The 20,974-nt window shown below is 52.4% G+C and overlaps 1 protein-coding gene across 3 annotated transcripts; it reads right to left on the bottom strand.

Annotated features, from left to right (window-relative positions):
- Window positions 1-4,942: 4,942 nt before the first annotated feature.
- On the bottom strand, window positions 4,943-18,813 carry CCR6 (C-C motif chemokine receptor 6). 3 transcript variants are annotated; one of them, XM_032837221.1, is made up of 3 exons: window positions 18,715-18,813; window positions 7,051-7,158; window positions 4,943-6,951 (listed from the first exon to the last, which is right to left on the bottom strand). In XM_032837221.1, exons 2-3 carry the CDS (start codon window positions 7,057-7,059, stop codon window positions 5,833-5,835), a joined length of 1,128 nt encoding a protein of 375 aa, XP_032693112.1. In that variant the 5' UTR covers window positions 7,060-7,158; window positions 18,715-18,813; the 3' UTR covers window positions 4,943-5,832. The 3 variants fall into 3 exon arrangements, with proteins under 3 accessions (XP_032693112.1, XP_032693113.1, XP_032693114.1); XM_032837222.1 differs by lacking the exon at window positions 18,715-18,813 and adding an exon at window positions 15,041-15,198; XM_032837223.1 differs by lacking the exon at window positions 18,715-18,813 and having other exon boundaries at window positions 7,051-7,754.
- Window positions 18,814-20,974: the final 2,161 nt, after the last annotated feature.

Raw genomic sequence — 20,974 nt, 5'->3', positions numbered from 1 at the left:
GGGGGGGGAGCGCGCGGCGGGGGGAGCGCGCGGCGGGGGCTCTCATGCGCCTGCGCGTAGAGTCGGCGCTTCCACGGAGGCCTGGGTCGGGGTCGCCCGCCGGTGTCCGCCCTGCTCCCGGCCGCGTCCCACCCGCCCACAGAACTAAACGACGCGCCGTAAACGCTCGCGCGGCGCGGCTGAGACTCGGCGGCGCGCGGGGACGCGGCGCGGGCGGAGAACGGCTCCGGCCGCGGAAGCCAGGACCTCGCCGTGTGCGGCCGTCACTCTTCTCCACTGTGTGTTTGTCTTTGAGTGTCTTTATCTTTTCGAGGACTTGGGAAAATTACTTTAAAGTCCTTTTTTTGCTTTAAGTTTTAGGAGAATGATAGTCTGAGTTTGGGGGAAGACAGTTGGCGAAGGGGAAAGTGAAGGCGCCGCGGACACGCAGTTCGGCCCCGGGCCAGTTGCGCGCCCGTTTCGTGCTGAATCGCACGGCCTCGCCCGCACTAGCGAGAGGGTAGATAGGGATGTTGCTTAGGATGCTGCCGACCCTCCGGTAGGTTTCGCAGGACTGAGTTTACGAGACCAACCGGACACTTTCGGACTGTTTCCCACAAGACGAACTAACACTGCAGCTCATTTTCTGGAATCACGTGGGACTACTCAGGGCTTGCAAAGGGGCAATGACAGGGATTTAAAAATTTAGATCCTAAAATAAAGGACAACTAGAGGACTGGAAAAAGAGGAATAACATAATGGGAACTTTTTTTAAGTTATTAATGTCCCAAGATATCGATTTGTCTCTATATTTTTATATAACATGGAAGTAATTTTATTTATTTATTTAAATATTTTATTTTATTTTTTTTCAATAATCCAAGATTCAGTGTTTATGCGCCACACCCAGTGCTCCATGCAATACGCGCCCTCAGTAATGCCCACCACCTGGCTCGCCCTTCCCCCCACCGTCCTCCCCTACAAAACCCTCAGTTAGTTTCTCAGAGTCCACGGTCTCTCATGGTTCGTCTGCCCCTCTGATTTCCCCCAACTCACTTCTCCTCTCCGTCTCCCCATGTCTTCTGTGTTATTCCGTATGCTCCACAGTAAGTGAAACCATATGAGACTTGACTCTCTCTGCTTGACTTATTTCACTCAGCATAATCTCCTCCAGTCCCGTCCATGTTGATACAAAAGTTGGGTCTTCATCCTTTCTGATGGAGGCATCATACTCCATAGTGTATATGGACCACATCTTCCTTATCCATTCGTCCGTTGAAGGGCATCTAGGTTCTTTCCACACTTTGGTGACCATGGCCATTGCTGCTATGGACATTGGGGTACAGATGGCCCTTCTCTTCACTGCGTCTATTTCTTTGGGGTAAATACCCAGTAGTGCAATTGCAGGGTCATAGGGAAGCCCTATTTTTAATTTCTTAAGGAATCTCCACACTGTTCTCCAAAGTGGCTGCACCAACTTGCATTCCCACCAACAGTGTAAGAGGGTTCCCCTTTCGCCACATCCCCTCCAACACATACTGTTTCCTGTCTTGTTAATTTTGACCACTCTGACTGGTATAAGGTGATATTTCAATGTGGTTTTGATTTGAATCTCCGTGATGGCTAGTGATGATGAACATTTTTTCATGTGTCTGTTGGCCATTTGTATGTTTTCATTGGAGAAGTGTCTGTTCATGTCTCCTGCCCGTTTTTTGATGGGCAGATTTTCTGTGATTATCTGTTTTTTTAGTGTAAACTTTAAAGGCTCGCTGCACGTGCTTGAAACCCGGCAAAGGGTCCTGAGCCTGCGCGGGCCTGCAGATGCCACATGTGGCCACCAGGGGGCGGCAGCGCCCCGCCGAGGAGCCGGCCGCAGCCCTGCCATCTCCCTGGGGCCTTAGTCCTGGCAGGTTCCCCAGCCTCCACGCCAGGCTCGGGAAAAGGATCCCAAAGTGTCACGTTGAACTCAACCCAGTTAATCTCTCAAGAGGAGACAGAGGAATGAAAAGTCCTTATTCGAACAGTAACCCTCTTTCCAAATCCAGTGCTCTGAGCCCGTGGACTGAGAGCGCGGATGCCCGGGGGCTCCTCCGTGGGACATGGGAGAGAACCTGCTGGGCTGTCGTCCTCCACCACGGGCCTCAGCGGAGACCCCACCTCTCCCTGCGCTCTGACTCCCGCCGTGGCTGCGGGAAGCCCGGCCTCTGTCCCTTCCTCCCTCAAGTGAGCTGTCCAGCTGCCCTTGCTCTCCGGCTGGTCCTCTTCTGGCGTCCCTGCCCCTGTCTCGCATAGTAACAGAATTACTCTGTGTTCACTGTTTTTCCAGGGAGGTGGGCACGCTGACAGCCAGTCGAGGACTTTTCCCCAGCTTTCTTCTACCTGCTAGCAGCCCCATAGCTAAGCAAAGGCCAATAGTTTGGGAAGAAGTGATTTCCACAACTTTCAGATTGTCCCATGAAACACCAGGCCACCTGCCACCCGCTTTCCCCTTTTCCTTTTTCTGTTGGCTGGGATGGAAATGTGATGGGGGGGAGCTAGAGCAGCTCCTTTACACCAAGAGGACAGCCTGGAGTTGAGGACGATAGCATCCTCCCAACCCTCTTGGATTGTCTACCTGGAGCCAGAAGAGAGTCTGCATGACTGTGGAGTTTATGCTAATTGTGTATTAGCGTAGTTTGGGAAGGCACCCTAACAAGATATCCCAGAATCCCTGGCTGCGGAGGCCACTCTGACCTCAGAAGCAGGAGCACCCTGCTTGCACACGGGGGCCGGGGGGGGTGAGGTGTAGAATAGGGTCCCACGGGCACTACAACCAGCTCCTTCTGCTGCCACAGCTGCTGCCAAGCCACGCCACGCCCCCCCCACACCCCCGGAGGAGGCGGGTTTGGGGAAACTCCCACGGCACTGCACGGACCCTGAGGCTGAGACCCAGCAGACCGACTTCTAAAATCAGGGCACTGAGCCCTCCCCAGAGAAAGTGCTGCCCCCAGTGGGTGGGTGGGTGCTGGGGCTCAGTCACTCGCAGGTTCCATAGTGGGCGTGGTCTGTCTTTTCTCACTTTCATTCCGTGGGGATGTGCATCCGAAAATTGAGAAACTGGGGTGGAAATGGATATTTGGAACACACCTTATTCGAAAGGAAGAAACTACCTGGGGAAAAAAGAAAAAACTCTCAAGCATTTGAAATTAACTTTAATATGAAAAGTTGCTCTCCCTGCAGAAAACATGGTTATGGGCTGGATTGTGTCCCCCGAACTCACATGCTGGCGTCCTGGCCTTCCGTTCCTCAGCATGAGACTGTATTTGGAGAGGGGCCTTCACTGAGCTGATGACAGTAAAATGAGGTCAGGTGGGTGGGTGACAGGTGTCCTTGTAAGATAAGCAGGTCAGGACACACACACACACACATACACACACACAGAGGAGCAGAGAGGGAAGACCCAGTGAGCACACAGGGAGACCAAGGCTGTCTGCATGCCCAGAGAGAGGCTACACCTGCCCACACCTGCCGACACCTGCCCACACCTGCCCACACCTGTCCATACCTGCCCACACCTGTCCATACCTGTCCATTCCTGCCCACACCTGCCCACCCCTGCCCACACCTGCCCACTCCTGTCCATACCTGCCCACACCTGGACCGCAGATTTTCAGGCTCCAGGACTACAAGACAGTGAGCGTCTATGGTGCCAGCCCTGGGTCTGGGGTACCTCATCAGGGTGTCTTCCCAAACTAAGACACTAATATGCGATTAGCATCTACTCTGTAGTCATTTAGACCAGATTCTCTGTGCCTACACCACCAAGAGTTCCTGGACTTCGCACATGATGTCAGAAATCTTAAAGGGATTTGAAAATATTATACTTTTCTGGCCTCATTTTAAAACTAGCCTATCTGTTCAGAAGCAACTAAGAACGCAGTGTGCAAGGTGACAGTTAAACACCTGCCATCTGGGTGTATCATTTGCAGGTGACACAATGCCCAAATTTTCACCTTTTTCGAGAAGTACGAAATATAGGAAAATCTCATTTATCTAAAAATAATTGATCAACTACTTTGTATGAAGAACCAAGAGAAATCGTCTTCAGGTCAGCACAAGCCGCTGTGATCATATCTGGACACACACTTGAGTGTGTGACAAAGATAGGCCCGTGTATACAGTTCATTTATTAACAACAGACTGACAAGTCCTGAGTCACCGCCCCTGGGAAGACAGGTCTGACCAGAGAACATAGTGGAATGGGGTTTGCAAAGGGCAGAGCACAGGTCACCAGCAGGCACACGCAAGGTCCAGTCAGAGCCGGACGCTGGGAGGAGATCTGGGGAAACCAATGAAAAAAAGATACCAGAACCCTTAAAGAACCATCTGGAGCCCCTTAATAAACAGACCAAAACCCACACGGTTCTGTGTCTCCTGAGGGCGTTGACATGTCATCACACCAAACAGCAAGAAACAATGATGATATTGGACAAAATAAAGTCTGTATCCTACTTTAGAAACACTTTTATTCAGTATGGCTGAGATTAAATGGACTGTTGCATAAAGAAGCTTCACTTATCTGAAAATTCAAATTATACAGAAGAGCTGATTTCCAGCTGTGTCACAGCAAGCGAGCTATTTCCTGCTTAGAGACACAAACTTCTCTCCCTACATCCTCTGAGCGCATCCGGGACCCGCAAGGGGCATGCAAGTAGGCCACAAGGCTCTGAGCGCTGGAGCCCACGCTTACAGCCTGGGAGGAGGGCCGACCTCGGAACGCCTCAGCGTCCGAGTCAGATCCCTGATTCTGGAAAACCGTTCCTACTTCATGCACCAAAGACCTTCATTTTGCAAAGCCAAAATGATGTTTGAGACATACAGACTCAGAACCCTAAGATGGAACTTTGAATTTCATACAGAGACGCAGGTCAAGCTCATGAGAAGGACAGAAAGTTTCAATAACAGATTTCTCAGTCAGCGTCTTTGTAACTCACGTACCTTCTAACACATGCTTGCATTTTTGTGATGTGGGTTTTTTTTTTTTCTACTTGTGTTCCTATGTTTACAAAGCACTCTCAAAGCTTGAGTTCTAGGAACTTTCTAGAAGTTGAAGACAGTTGTTAAAATCGGATTCCATGATCAACTTCAGACTTTGGGTAAAAACCAAAGCCAGCAGCAGAGAGGGAAGGAGCCCAGCTCCCTGTGGCCCCTGATGCCCTTGGCTCCAGGGGCTGCTTCCGCTTCCGTGGACGTGGGACCAAAGCCCTTTCTGTATTGTCTCGGGGAAGCTTCCTTGTGCTTTTTAAAAGAAGGTAATTAAAACACCTTACATTCTAAACTGCACTGTGACCCCCAATTTCACTGTGATTTGTCTGACAATAGTCACGAAGCCCTCTGTGTGCTGAGTGTATGCCATTCAATTGCGGCTCGTGGAGCTCTGCCTACCCGACTTTCGGAGAATTGGCGACTGCAGAGAACACTTCCCCGGGGAAATAAAGCAAGCCAGCCCTTTCCCAATGGCCTGTTACCACCTCGTCTTCCTTATCCTCGGTGACAATGGACACCCGTGCTCATCCAGCAACCGTCCATCTCCCCACGCCACTTGGCCGGCTTGGGTGGAATGTTTCACCTTCTGCCTAAGATGAGGGGTGCGAGGGCTCTTACGTGATATTTTTCCATCTTGGGTTTCCCAACCCTGTGCGTTTTGCTGTGATCAGGAGAGGTCGTGCTCACAAGATGCTTCACACATATTCCTGAAAATGTCTGATTCGTAGTCCCGGGGGTCCATTTTGGGGAAGGCCAACCGCAGGGGACCCCCGGGGGCCCCAAGTGCATGTCCGCAGTCCCCCAGACCTCGGGCCTGCTCCGGGCCGCTCACATGGTGAAGGACGAGGCGTTCTCGTTGTCCACAGTCTCGCTGTTCTGCCTGGAGACGAAGCTTTCCGAGTGCAGCCTGGAGCAGGAGAAGCCCGGAGACTTCCGCCGCCTCCGCACGCACCACAGGTCCTTCACGATCTTCAGAAAGTAGCTCCTAAACTTCTGTCCGATGAAGGCATAGAGCACGGGGTTGAGACAGCAGTGCAGGAAGGCCAGGACCTCGGTGATGTTGGTGGCGTAGCCCAGCAGCTTCTGGCCATGGCAGGAGCGGTTCATCCTGCCCAGCTGCGCGGCCGTCACCAGGAGCACCATGTTGTGGGGGATCTGACAAGCCAGGAACACCAGCACCACCGCGATGATCACGCGGATGGCCTTGTGCCGCTTGGAGTTCTGGGCCTGCACCAGGGTCCTGACGATGAGCGCGTAGCAGAAGGTCATGAACAGCAGCGGGATGGAGAAGCCAAAGAGCAGCTGCAGGCCCAGCACCAGCAGCTTCCACTTGATGGGGTCGGAGCCCTCGTGGTAGCGGGGCTCGCACACGGTGCTGTCCTGCACGTGGTACTTCTGGTTGAACACGAAGGTCCAGACGGAGATGAGCACCGACGCCGCCCACACCAGCAGGCAGATGGCCCTGCGGTGCGCCAGCGTGCGGGACCGCAGCCGGAAGGACTTGGTGGCCTGCACGATGGCGACGTAGCGGTCCATGCTGACGCAGGCCAGGAGCAGCATCCCGCAGTTGAAGTTGACGGCGTAGATGCCCTTCATCAGCTTGCACGTGACGTTGCTGAACACCCACTCGCCAGTGGCGTGGCTCACCGCCCAGAACGGGAGGGTGAGGACGAACAGGATGTCCGCGATGGCCATATTCAAGAGGTACACGTCCGTCATGGACTTGGCTTTCTTGTAAAAAGCAAAGGTGACCACCACCAAGACGTTGCCCAAGAGGCCAAAGACACAGATCAGGGAGTAGGCCACGGGCACGAAGAGCCCGGAGAAGCTCCGGACCTCCTGCAGGGAGCACACGAAGCTGTCACCGTCAGCTGAGTAATCCGAACTGTTACCCGACCCAAAGTAGTCCTCGCTGAAGTTGAAGCCGGCGCTGAAATTCATCACCTCCTGGAAGGTGAACGAAGGTAGAGTTAGCTGTCGTGTGACCTGTGGGGAGACACGACGGACCGACATGACACTCCCGGCCAAAATAAAACAGACGCTCACCCCACTCATCGCGGTGCTTGTTCTCGGCAGGAGGGGCGGGCGTGGATGGAAGGGGATGGACGGTCAGGCCCTCTGGCTCACCAGCGGAGATAATGGGGGGACGTGAGTCTAAGGAGGAAAGAAAGCAAGACACTCTGTGAGTGAGACGGGCATTCCCAGGGAGCCCGACAGTTACGGGCTGGCGTTCTGTTTCCCTTGGACACAAAGAGTACATGGCATGCTATTTTGCAGGAAAATAGTCCTTTAGAACAAGGGTGGGCAGCCTCTTTCTGCAAAGGACCAGACAGTAAAATATTTCAGACTCTGCAGATCCTGTAGTTTCTGTCCCAACAACTAGAATCTGCCCTGGTGGCTTGAGAGTGACACGGACAACTTCACACGTGAACGGGCTTGGCCTGACTTGGCTGTCATGGCTACAGTTTGTCAAACCCTGATCAATGGCATAAAGAAGGGAGATGCCAGCAAAAGCACAGATTCTGATCCGCACAGAAATCTTGGTGCAAAATGCAATTCAATGACACTTAGCAGGATTCCGGTGAGCAAAATCTGCGGGACTGTGGATTGCGTCTAGAATACTTACGATTCACAGCCCTTGCCTGTAAATAGTGTAGAGTAGGATTCCGTGGCTTCCACCCAGCTGGGCATGTGAGAATCCCTTGTAGAGTTTTTTCAAGTCTGAACGTGAGAGTCATTCTCAAAATACGCAGAATAGGACCCCCTGGCTTGAAGGGCAGCAGCAATGTACGTATATATCTCTTATGTGACACAGGTATTACCCTCATGCCCTCGAGCTAACCAGCACCAGTCTGCCGGGAAGACCCATCATCATTGTCAGAAACCAGACCGTGGGCAGAAAGGTTAGAGATGGTCAGTGGGCAGGCCCCCTTAGTCCTTGGAGAACGCGCATGGGGCCAGCAAAGGGATGGCAGAGAAGGTGAGCAGGTGGAAAGGAAACGTGAGTGCTGAGTGTTTGCCCCTCCACGGTGGGGCCGATCCCACTGGTTCGAGGTGACATTCACCAACTGAGCCGCACGCAGCAGTGATGTGCGGGGAATGCCCAGAGGGACAACGCACAAGAAGTCCCCGAGATGAGTCAGGACCGAGAGGGGGCCCTGGAAGGAAGGACTCGGACAGTGAGAAGGAGGAGGGGCGCGGAATGACAAGCCTCGGTGCACAGGCGGAGACTCAATTGTGCTGCACCACTCAGTCCTCACCTGTGTGGTCAGTGTCACTACCTGACATCTGGGGGAGGAAGTCAGTATGACCCAGACCTCAGCCTGAGGACTCTCTGAACACACTTCTCATATCACTTGATTCTCGTTGTGTTGTTGATGCAGTCACAGGTCAGGGGACCCAAACCCAGTTTCCTCCCTGACGTCTGGAGCCATCACTTGGGAAGCAAGTCTTTGCTGCCTCTCAGCCATTGCTCTGGACATGACACTAGGGGCGGGGCAGGGGGGCAGTCATCTGTGCATGTCTGCAGTGACCTACAGCTGTGCATTCTCACTGAGGGCTTCAGGGCATGCAGAAAAACCACAACATAAAGGCTTAGTGTGGCAAAAGCATGTAGGAGACGAACACGTCCATCTGAGTATCGATGGGACATGTCAATCAAACAGGACTGAGATTTATTCTGCCAGCCATGACGGAGTCATGGAAACCAAATGTACCCTATTGCATGAAACAAACAGAAACACCTGGAAAATACATGAAATAACAGTTTTCAGACTGTTGGGCAACTGATGTCCCAAGACTGTGGTCTCTGACCAGAAGAGAACAGGAGAAGTGAGCGTGACCTGAGCTCTGGGAAGCTCCCAGCTCCCATGAAAGCAGTTTCCAAGTGCAGAGCATGGGGACAAGCTGAACAGGGGATGGGGACCTCGCTGAGGACACAGGGATCAGAGTTCTGGGAGGTTGGGGCAATATGAGGTGTGGGAGAGGAGGGAGCCACACACAGAGAAAGGGGAGCTGCAGAGAGGTGTCCCTGAGAGGAAGCAGTGCAAGAAGAGTGTGAGAAATGAGAAACCAAGAAATCCTCAGAGCCCTCGTGGGCTAGAAAGAATTTTTTCCCACAGAAGGCGTAACAGCACCTTCTAAGTCCCAGGGGATTGGAGAGCAGCCCCAGAACAGCACTACTGAAGGAGTGACACTCCTAAAATCGCCTACAGTGACTGTTACTCTAAACTTGCCACAGCAAAGCTTGGAAGAAAGTCTCAGATGACCCATCTGATTCCAGTAACATCACCACATCCCAGAGCAAAGCCCCAAATCATTTAAAGACATGCCATGAAATGCAGCCTTCAGTCATGTAAAATTCATGTCAGGCATCCAAACAAAAATTTCTAGACCACTGGAGTCTGAATGTGCATGCGTCCCCAAAATTCATATGCTGAAGCCTAATCCCCAAGGTGGGGGCATTTCGAGGTGGTGCCCCCCGCTGCCACTCATGAATGGGATTCGTGTTCTTTCAGGAAGAGACAGCTTGCTTCCTCTGTCTGCTCCCCTCCTCCTGAAGACTGAACCGGGGGTTCCTCACCAGATACTGGGTCTGGGTCACCTGGATATTGGACTTCCCAGCTTCCAGAACCGTGAGAAATAAAGGCATCCTGTTCAAGCTACCCTATCTGTGGAAATCTGCTACAGCCTCTCACACTGACCACGACACAGACATTTGAAGAAACGGGGAAACATGACCCATAATTGACACGAAGAAACAAGAATGACCGAAATAACAGAAAAAGTTGGTAATGACTATCCGTTGATCTAGATGCCCTGGAGGGTAGAGGTAAGCACCCTACAATGAAGAAAGTGACAAAAAATATTAAAAAGACCCAAATAAATGTTCTATAGATGAAAGACAGACCACGTAACATGGAAAAATGCACTGATGAGGATTAACAGATGCAAATCAATTGTCTCCAATGCCCTAGCAATACTTGGAACGTTTGGCAATTGGGACTGGGAAAAAAATTATAATCGCATCAAAACCATGAAGAAAATACTGATGAGGACATCTTAAATCGTTACAAGATCTCCATGCTGAAGGCTATAAAACATTGCTGAGAGAAATTAAGATCTAGGTTACAGGAGAAGTGCATCAGGTTCAGGATTAAATAATCCAATAGTGAGATGTTGGTTCTCTCCAAACTGATCCACAGACACCACATGATCCAAATCAAAATGGTGTCAGGGTTTCTGGAAAAAACTGACCGGCGGATCCTGCAATTTATATAGAATTCCAAGGGACTGAGAAGGGCCAAAACCATCTTGAAAAAGAATACAGAATTCTAAGATTCCTACTACCTGGTTTCAAGACACACTATGAAGCCACAGGAATCATGGCAACATGGTGTTGGAAACAGGATAGATGCAGAAATCAACGGACAGAACAGAGTCCAGAAATAGACCCACACGTCTGCGGCCAACGGATTCTTAACAAAGGTGCCAAGGTAATTCCAGAGGGAAACACAGTCTTTTCAATAAATGGTGCAGGGCCAATAAGGTGTTCATGGATAAGAAGTTGATCTTCTCTTTTCCTCATGCTACAAACAACAACAAAAAACTCTAAATAAATTATAGTTCTAAATGTGAGAGCCAATCATAAAACATCCAAGGAAAGCAGAAGAGAAAATCTTTGCACCCTTGGAAATGGTAGATGTCTCATCTAAGCTGCAAAACGCATGAGCTATAAAAAAAATGAAATAGAAAATTGATAAATGGAAATTGATCAGAATTTAAGGGGCGCCTGGGTAGCTCAGTCAGTTAAGCGTTTGCCTTCGGCTCAGGTCATGATCCCAGGGTCCTGGGATTGAGCCCCATGTCAGGCTCCCTCCTTGGCAGGAAGCTTGTTTCTCCCTCTTCCTCTCCCTCTCCCCCTGCTTGTGTGCATGCAAACACACTCTCTGTCAAATAAATAAATAAAATCTTTTCAAAAATTTTTGTAATTGATCAGAATTTAAAACTTCTGTTTTTTGAAAGACACTTGAGAAAAGTAAAAACAGATCATTGAATGGGAAAAAAATTTTGTGAACTTGTAATCTGATCATGGATCATATCCAGAATATACAAAGAACTCTTACAACTGAACGTCAAGAAGGGACAGGCAAAAAATGTGAAGTGAGTTCACCAATGGAAATACATGGGTGGCAATTCCGTATGAGAAAACTTGTTCAATGTGATTAGTCATTAGGGAAATGCAAATTAAAAGTGCAATAAGATATCTTTTCTCACCCACTCGATGGCTGAAAGTCAGGGGCAGACAAGACAGGAGGCAAGGATGGAGACATGGGAGATGGCCAAGCAGTCACATGGCCACACTGAGAAGACCACAGGGCGATGTCCTATAACGCTAAACATGAACTTACCATATAAAGCAACAGCTGACTCTTACGTTTTTAGCCAAGAAAAATGAAAATGAAAGACTAATACTTGAACGTTCATAGCAGGTTTCTCTATGACAGCCCTGGATTAGAAAAACAGAGGCTTCCATCAGCAGGTGGACAGATAAGCAAATTGTACCATCTCTGTATCACAGATCACTGCCCCCCAAGCAAGAAGCAGAGTCCTGATGTACACGCCAGTCGGGGGGGGCGGCAATCGCAGAGGCATTTGGCTGGGTGAGGAATCCAGACATACAAGACCAGGCACGGCGTTATACCATTTACGTGAAATCCTAGAAAAGGCAAAGCAAGAGTGGTGAAAGTCAGGTCCATGAGTGTCACGCCTCAGAGATGAGAAAAGACCAGCTGAAGGGGGCACAGGGACCTCTCTGTGGTGACAGAAGTGTCCCCTGTCAGGATCATGATCTTGCTGGGCATTTGTCAAGACCCACTGAATCAGATACTTCAGGCTGGTGATATTCATTGTACATAAATTAAAACCCAAGAGAGCAAATCCAGTAACTGCACGGGGGGGGCACATGGCAGGGGGCCACAGAGCTGCTGGAGGGAGTGCTCGGTGGGAGCCGTGGCCGGGTGCATGATCACAGAGGGGACAGACGACATGCCAAGCCGAGGGGGGCCATAAGGGCGTCCCATGAGGAGGGCGGGGGTCGGGGGGGACATGACGACGTTCGGACCATGCGGGGGCTGGTGGCCATGAGGGCTGTCAACAGAGCAGCTGTGAAAGGGGGCATCCTCGTGCGCTCCAGACTCGGTGCCCAGCGGGAACCCCAGCGGGAACCCTGCTTCAGAAAAATGGCTCTTTCAACCACACTCTGACCTATAATGTGTTCTGATTTCATGTTTAATTCCACTCAACAAACATTTATGGGCTGTCTGTGGAGGATGACACGGAGCACAAAGATGAGTCACACGTGAGCCGCAGCCCGGAGCCTCTGGCAAACCGACCGTTGTAAAACCGCGCAGGCCGGTGGCCGCCCCGGGAGGCCCAGGGTCCGAGCGGCCGGCTCGTGGCCGGTGTCCGCCCCGGCGCAGGGGGAGCGGGGTGCTCAGGCCGGGCTGGGGGGCACGGGGACTTGTTTGCCTGCTCCGTGTGAACAGTCTGCAAGTCTGGACAGCGGCAAATTCGATGCTGTTGTGGTTAAGAAGCAGCGTTCTTGAGAGAAAACACCATCGTCAAGTTTAGGGGGATGCCAGTCACTCGTGTGACTGGAAATGATTCAGCGTGCCCCCAACCACCACCGTCACCACAGACTCATGCAAAATGTGCTGAGGAAACCGTGCTGGTGACATACTGGCATCCGGGCCACCACAAGCCCTAAGGAAGCCTATACGTGTTTTGTGCAAGTAAATCACCTCGGATTCTGGGTAGCAAATGTCGCCTTTTTAGAGAAACACGTTCTGAACTTCTTTGTTACAAACACTGAGACGGTAAAGTCATGAAGACATTTTTGACCTTCTCCACTGAACGGAGGGGGATACACTGTCCTATCTACCGAGGTTGGTGGCCGCCGCCAGGGACACGTCCGTTCTCGCTGAGCCGACAAACCCACAGTCGAGAAGCTTCCAGACATGGAAAGCCTTGCCCCACCTTGTGTTGGAAGCTCGTCTCCCCCTCGTTCTCGCCCTCTCTAGCATGTCCTTGCTGTCACCAGCACTCCTGCCAGCTCTTACTTCGAAGGCAGCAGATCACACAGAAGTGCTCCGGGGCTCAACCGATTTTAAAATGTAACTCGTCCATCGTTGAAATTCGGGTAATTCCTAAGTCACCGTCTCTCCCACAGCCGGGAATACGAACACTCATCCAGAATCAGTCGCTGTGAAGAGAATCTGTGGGACAAACTGTTTGGAATTGTCCCCGGGAGGAAGTCAAGTCTTCTGGGAGGAAATCGTGACGCCGTGCTTAGAAACGCGGCTCCTTCCCGCCTGGCTCTGCGGTGACAAGCCTTCCCGCCCAGAGCCCCGCCGCCGCCTCAGGGACCCAGGGCCACCGCCTGCCTGAGCCTTGGCCCCTCACAGGCTCTCGCCCCCTCGGGCCCCTGGGGTCTCCCGTGCAGCCCACCGTGGCATGGCACCGAGGGTAATGCGGGAAGCGGGAGGCCCAGGTCCAAGACTGAAGCCCGCGGAGTCCAGGAGAACGGACGGCGGAGGAGCTCCCAGAACTCGCCCGCCGGGGGAGAGGGTCCGCGCCCTGGGCCGGTGCCGCGGGAGGCTGGCGGGGGTGAGGAAGGGCGCGGGGGGCCGGGGCGGGAGCGCCAAGTGCTCAGCGGGAGCCCGCAGGGCAGGGAGGCGGGGGGCACACTGCGAGGCCACGGGTACACCCGCCAGCTGCCAGTCCTCGCGCCGTGCCGTGTGATGTAGGGAACGACAGCCAGTCGGGTGACCGCCCAGCAGAAGACCCTCCCTGGCACCAGGCTGGGCTCTGTCCCCAGCCAGGCGCTTCCCGCCGTTTTCATGACTGTGAGCGACAGAAGCAGAGGAGGCAACTCATCAGGTCTGAAGAGGACGCGGCGCCGGAGATGAGAATTATTAAACTGGACGACAGAATCCGTGTGGAAGAACTCGGACAGAATCAAACAACCGGTCACATGGCACAGGGTGAAATTCCGTGGGGAGAATCAGAGGTTCTGCGCTTGGGTTTCAATGGTCAGTTAGGCAGGTAGAAAATGAAAGTTTGGCAGCTGGAGCCGCGGCAAGAGTCTCACTGGCTCGTCACTCCACCGAGAGACGGCGGGGTCTGCGCGGCATGAGCTCCACGCCACTACGGAAGGTCCCGTCATCCACGTCGTACTGCCCCTCGATCGCGTGGTGCTCGCACACTCACCGACAGACACACTGCTTGCACACTCACAGACACGTGCTGCTCGCAAACTCACTAACAGACACAGGCTGCTCGCACGCTCTCCCATAGACACTCTGCCCCGATAGGGTCAGTGCGCGCAGTCGGCAGAAGCAGGGCCCCAGATCCCCACGCCTCGTCCCCAGACCCTGGGGAAACATGCCTTCCCATGTCAAACGGGCCTGCGCATTTGAACCGTGCGATGGGGATACAACCCTGGACTGCTCAGGTGGGTCCCGTGTCGCTTCGAGTCCTTAACAGCGGGGATCTTTCCCAGCTGCGATGGGAGAGGGAAGGGAAGGGATGGGAGGATGGAAGGGCTCGTCCATCGCTGCTTTGAAGACCAAGCGGGGGGTAGGTTCTGGGAGCTGGGACCGCCCCCCACGGCCCCCGACACCCGACATGAGGAACGCGGCTCAGTCCCACAAGCGAAAGGAGCTGAATTCCAGCCACAATTCTACCGAGCGCGGAGACTGGTCCTGCTTTAGAGACTCCGGAGGGAACGCCGCCCTGCCAACAGCTCCCCCAGCCTGGTCGGACCCGGCCTGGACGCGTGACCCACAGAGCTGAAAGGTACTCCTTCTGCGTGGTTGGAGTGACTTTGTGATGACAGCAGTAGAAAACTAACTCTGCTCCCTAAACGCATCCTGCTAAGATTAATTTGTTTGCTTTTTAGGTCAAATCAGTGAAACTCTGAGGTTTAGGGTGAGGTAGGTGAGAGTTCCACCCACCCTGCTCCGGTCAGACTTACGCGGTGATTTTGATTGCGTGATGGGCAATGTGAGCGACGGGAATCAGGTGAGGCCCAGCGGCCCGGCGGGAAGAAGCGACCGCCCACTGCGCATGTCAGCGCTGGCCACGTGGCCTGAAGACAACGACGGCTCAGGCAGAATGAAGTCATCAAGTAACCTGCAGCGTGGTCACGTGAAAGAGGGTCTCGCCTTGCGCTCCCATGAGCGGAGGTTACATAGACAGACCGTGGCCTAACATCAGAAGAACGGCTGGGCCGTGGAGAGAGACCGGCCCGGGCTCCTTCGGGAGATGCATCTCTGTCAAGCACGGTGAGTCTTCCCTGAAAATGAGGTGGCGAGGGCTGCACCGGACCCACTAAGTCAGCATTTCTGACAGTAGAACTCTGGAAAGGAAGGCTTACAGCAGGCTGCACCTCCGCCTTCTAGCTGGGGCTCCAGGGACCGTGAACCCAGACCAGCCCTCCTTGGAAATACACTAATGGCATTTGCCAAAGACAGAAACCTGGGGGTCCCCATCGAAACATGTAGGTGAGCTTTTGAACAGACTATACCTGGTACCCACATTTCTGACTACACATGAACGGGATTTGACAGACTAGGAGCTCTGTCCACGGGAGGACGGGAAGCAGACACCCAGGAAAGTCTTCTCTTTGCAGGATGGGTGGGTATCAGCTGGGGACCTTTGTGACATGTTTTCACACACACTTTCCACAACACCTCATGTTAACTGCTTACTGAAGCCCGTTTTTGGTGAGCCATGGCAAACGGTTTGGGCTCTTCCGGGAATGTGCCTGGTGCTCCCCTGTGTCTTCTGCATCATTAGAAAAATGGGACGTTGGCAAGAGCCGTGGGTCCTGTGGATGTCTGCTTTGACCACTCAGCTCTTGGGGTCCACACAGTCCACGTTACTCTCACCCATATTCATGTGTGGTCAAGGGACCAGAGTGCTGGACTAGACCAGTCTCTGAACGTGGTTCCCAGGAAGGCTCTGGGCGGAAAGAAGGGAGAAGTGGGAGGGAGATGGCTCTGTGGCTGGTAAGTTTGGAAAATGCCGCTAACTGCCCCCCCTCGGACACTGACACAGCAGCTTCCTAGCGGTTCCCTCACTCGTTCAGCACCTGCTTGCACGAGCAGTAACAACCTCCCAGACAACCCCCCACCCAGATTAGAGCTCCCTTCTCATGGGCGTGCTCAGAAATGAACTTTCATTAAAAGATACACCTTTGTGGGGCTCCCTTTCCTGTTTTAGAGGCTCATGACGATAAATTAAATCTCATGAGACCTTTGCAAAGTGTTATGTTACTTTAAGAAAAATTCAGTGTTACTTAATGAGAGTCACATTTTTAAAAAATAGTGTTGAAAATGTTAACGTATATTTTATTGCAGTAAGAGAGTGACTTCCTGTAGGATTTTTGTTAGATACCACATGCAAAAAAGTCCCAGAAACTAACAGTAATTGACTGAGTCATTCACAAATGAAATGAACGGGGTGCTGGAGGGGCTCAGTCCCTTGGGCGTGCAACTCTTGGTTTTAGCTCAGGTCATGATCTCAGGGTCATGGGGTCCAGCCCCTTGTCGGGGCTCCGCACTCAGCCCAGAGCCTGCCTGAGAGTCTCTATCTCTCTCAAATAAGTAAGTCTTTAAAAAAACAGAAATCTGATACTATGTGCCCTAAAAACCAGACCAGCCCTGGAAGCCAAGGAAAGGGTGGCAGCCCACGCGCCACAGTGGAGAAGGCAGCCAGCGGTCCACGTATCCCCAATGCAAGCGCACCCCCCCCAACCCGCGCAGAGGAATCCCACCGCACCTCTGTTCTTTGAACTGAGGGCCTTGGGAGTTCCTTAGTCGCCTGACCAGGGGCAGGTGGGACACATTTCAGGTACTTAGCAGCAAGCATCATCGCTGGGACCAGCTAACTGACACACGCTCAGGCCAGTCATGCTCTGTGGGGACCAGGAGTGGGTGGCGGCAGGCGGAGGGGCCGCAAACGGGAAGTAGGAGCCCCTAGAGAAGAGACAAGGTCTGGAAAAGCAGAAGGGGCGCCAGCACACCGACTTCCACTCCTGGTCCTCCGGCCAAGGTTAGAGCCTGCCCAGGAAAACTAAACCTAGGGAAAACATTAATAAGACATCAAAATATTATCAGCAAGGAAAACTGCTAAAATTTTCACTGAACAAGTTGAACAGTTAAAAATTGAATGGAAACGGATTTTAAATCTGTGTTTACTTGCACAAACAGCGACAGCCCACAGGATACAGAACAAGAACTGAACAGAAGCGTGCGTGTGTGTGCGCACACCTGTGTGCACAAGTGTATGAGTGCAAATAGGTTGTGTGTGTGCATGAGTATGTGTGTTGTGCGCATGTGTATGTTTGCATGTACACGTGTTGTGTGTGCAAATGTGTGTTGTGTGGATGCGTGTTTGCACGTTGGTGTGTACACGTGTGTATATGCATGTGCATGTGTGAGAGCACGGTGGGGGTGTGCTACAACGGGGGGCATAGTCACAATTGCACACTGGACACCAGGGATCACTGCTCTACATCTCTTATCTCTTTTAACAAAACCCTTGAAGTAGACACTGTACCCATTTTTCAGATGGAAGACAGGAGAGCTGTTTGCTCTAAGCATTCTAACCCACTTTGTCTTCACGGGGTCTTCCTGAAGGACTGTAAACACTCAGGGGAGCTCAGATAATATGTATATTTTAAAACCTTTTAATTGATATCAGAATCTCCTGTTTTGCAACTGGAACTACTCAATAAATGTACATTTTCTCAGCTCACCTGAATCATGGGCACATAGATAAGCGACAGCCAAGCTGAAAGTCTAGGCTGGCTCCCTTCTGCTTTCAAACAAAACCAGTTAAGACAGAAGCCAGGAGGTTTTTTCTAGTGATTTGTCTATAGGTTTGTAATTTTTTTTTCTTTTGGTTTTTCTGCTTCTTCGGAAGCTCATTTTATATTTTCTTTTTTGTTTGCAGAAATCATACTTCCCTCATTGTAAGAAAAGCTCCAACGCAGACCTTGCGTTTATCTCTTCCCAGTGCTGATCTCCACAATCTCTGTTTCTGTTTCTGCTACAGGGCAGTCTTTGGGAGGGATCTGGAGCAGACCCTCTCCAAGACCATCACACACTCTTCTGTGGTCATGAGACACTCACTTCCTAATCACAATGGCATTTGCAGCCATTATCAGAGTTCTTCTGAGATCTTCCTGAATCTCATAAGATTCAGGATATGATATGATATGAGATTCTCCTGAATCTCATAAAAATAAAAATTTCCACCCCATCAACTTCTCTTAAACACCTTACAAGCCTCTTCCGACTCGATCCCCAGCTGTCCAGAACGCACACCCACTACCTTCCATCGCACAGATCACATTGGGCATTGGTTTCAAAACATCTCTTAGCTTAGTTTTTCACTCTCCAAACTTTTTATGTTAAGTAAATGACTGCATCTCACTCAAGACCACTGCCCTGCGGGTATTGAACTGTCTGAAGAAGCAATGGCCAGACCGTGCCCCACGCTCTAGAGCAAGGCAATTGGGATAAGTCACTCACTGTGTACTCGGGGGCAAAAGGGAGATTTTTAAAAACACAGTCCTGTTCCTAAAGCCAGAGAGACAACACCTGCAAAACGAAGGCTGTTTATCAAGTGCAACACACTCACCAGGCCACTGTCCTGGGATTCCTGATGCCGCCCAGGCGAGGGTGTCAAAGGAAGGAAGATGCTTTTGAAAGAAGCAAGGGGCTTGGCCGTGCTCACCTCAGAAATGCCGCAGCCCAACGTGCACCGTCCCGTTACACCCGCCCAGCGATGCTTCACGTCCCCACTGTGATTCTCTAGACAAGATGCGATTTCTAATAGCCATTAAGAAAAAAAGAGTGAGAGACCAGAACCAGCCAAAAGCAAATTTGCTGAACTACCACTTCCTACTTAAAAGTAACGCCTATTGGCCCACATGCAGAAGGTTAACCCTGTGTGTGCTGCGGGGCACCAGCTGATCATGTGACTCCCTGGAAGGCGAGTCCCACCCGAGGGGGAGCCCAGGAGGTGGGACTCCTGGGTGGCTGTGCTCCTCGTGGTGACTTCGAGCTGCGTTTCCACTCATGGCCACAGTTTGTGCTCAAACCTTCTCCCCGCCACCCCCCACCCCCCGGGGCCTGATCATCTCCCATGATGACACTTTGGACACTTTGCAGGGTGCCTGGGAAGGCGCAGACAAATCTGGGAACGGGTACATGTGGCTGTGGTTAGGGCAGCTCCTGGAGCCCCTGCGCCTGGATTTCCCCCAAAATCTGTGCACCCACAGATCAGTTCCTGACCCTGCGGGGATGCCCCAGTTCCTTCCTCTGTCGGATAACAGCCGAGTGCCTCTTGCCTCGGCGTGTCCTGGGAACATGGGGTCGGTCCCTGTGGAGCAGGGAGGACGGCGCTCATCCCATGTGAGCTGTGTTGTGTGACTGGGGCGTAAAGACAAGTCCCAAGAAGCTGGGCACGTGACCTTTATGAGATGGCAGTTGACAGAGCTGAGTACGCTGTCGTTAGAGGTAGCAACTCATGATTTGCTTGGGGAACTCATTTTTAGGGGTGAGTGATTTAAAAAAACAGCAAAAAAAAAATAAAAAAGCGAACAAGGAGAAAGAGCTCTGGAAATCAGAAAGGTGTTGCTCAGCACAGAGCGCTGCTGTGACTCGAGTCTCAGAAAACACCAAAGGTTTTGTAGCAAAGGGACCCAGAGAGCACTGCGAGCCAGAACCGGACCAGCTGGGGCTGCCAGGCCTGCGGAGCAAGCGTCTCTGGCTCCTCCCCCAGCTCACCAGGACTCCCCCTGCTCCGCTCGGGACTCACCCTGCGTGTCCTGCACGGATGCTAGTCAGCCTTCACGCCTGCCTGTCGTCCCCTGATCCCTGCCTGTCCCCGCGCCCGGGTGAGCATGAAATGTGGAGCCTGGTCCCTTGTCAGCTTCTCTCGGAAACTGGCTGACCACGACAGCTGCTTTTCCGTTCCCTTCGTCCAGTTGTCCTCTGTCCCCCCCCCCCCAAAACAGTCTGCTTGTCCTCTTTCTTCCCCTTTCTCCGTAGAAGAAAAGCCTTTTCCTCTTTGATTCGGAGCCATTCACAGGTCTTATGGCCACGGGGACCCCCACTGCCTTCTGAATAAAAGTCCCTCCACACCAAGAGGTGCTGCTCTTGGACAGAGCTTAAGATGTCCATCAACGCAGCGAGCCTGTCCCCTCTTCTGTGCGAGAGGAACACCTCCGTGTGACTTCCCTCACGGTCCCTGCCCTGCGGCGGGCTGACGATCAGGGGAGGGAGCTCCTCCTTGCCCTTCTTCCCTCCCTTACCTCATCCCCCCCCTTCACCGCCTCCCCCAACCTCCGAGGTTCTGCTTCTTGCTGTGGGTGGAAGCTGCTGGAAGGGCTGCCTTCTAGGGGCCCCAAAGGCCTTACAGAGGAAGACACAGGCCCCCTGGGGAATTGGGGACACACGCATCATGTGCTCTCTACTGAGTCCCACAAACATCCCCTTTGATGGTCTCCTTGGGCGGCAGGTGGGGAAGTGAGCCCTCTCGGGGCAATTATAGCCCTTGACTGGGTCTGCCTAAAAAAAAAAAAAGAAAAAAAGACGGGAAAACAGATCTGATTTTGCTAAGAAACACCGCCCCCCAAAAAGCAGAAACCGGGGAAGGGGCAGGTTGAGGAAAGGGCCATCGTGCGGCCTCTCGGAGAAGCCGGGGAGCGGGGCCCGTCAGGGCTCTCCTGTCACCACCGGTGCTGGCCACGCTCTGGGACTCACATCGGGCCTGGTGCTCGCGGCGATCTTTGCCCCAATATCCCTTCGGTTCTGTCGGCAAATCCAAACGAGACACCGTCCTTAAGAAGCTCAGAGCCATTTTGTGCTCATCTCTCCAGAAACAGGCCTGCATG

Source organism: Lontra canadensis, unplaced genomic scaffold (assembly GCF_010015895.1).
Source record: "Lontra canadensis isolate GAN:19392208 unplaced genomic scaffold, GSC_riverotter_1.0 scaffold97, whole genome shotgun sequence".
Taxonomy (NCBI): domain Eukaryota; kingdom Metazoa; phylum Chordata; class Mammalia; order Carnivora; family Mustelidae; genus Lontra; species Lontra canadensis.
This window is presented reverse-complemented; position numbering and strand designations above follow the sequence as displayed.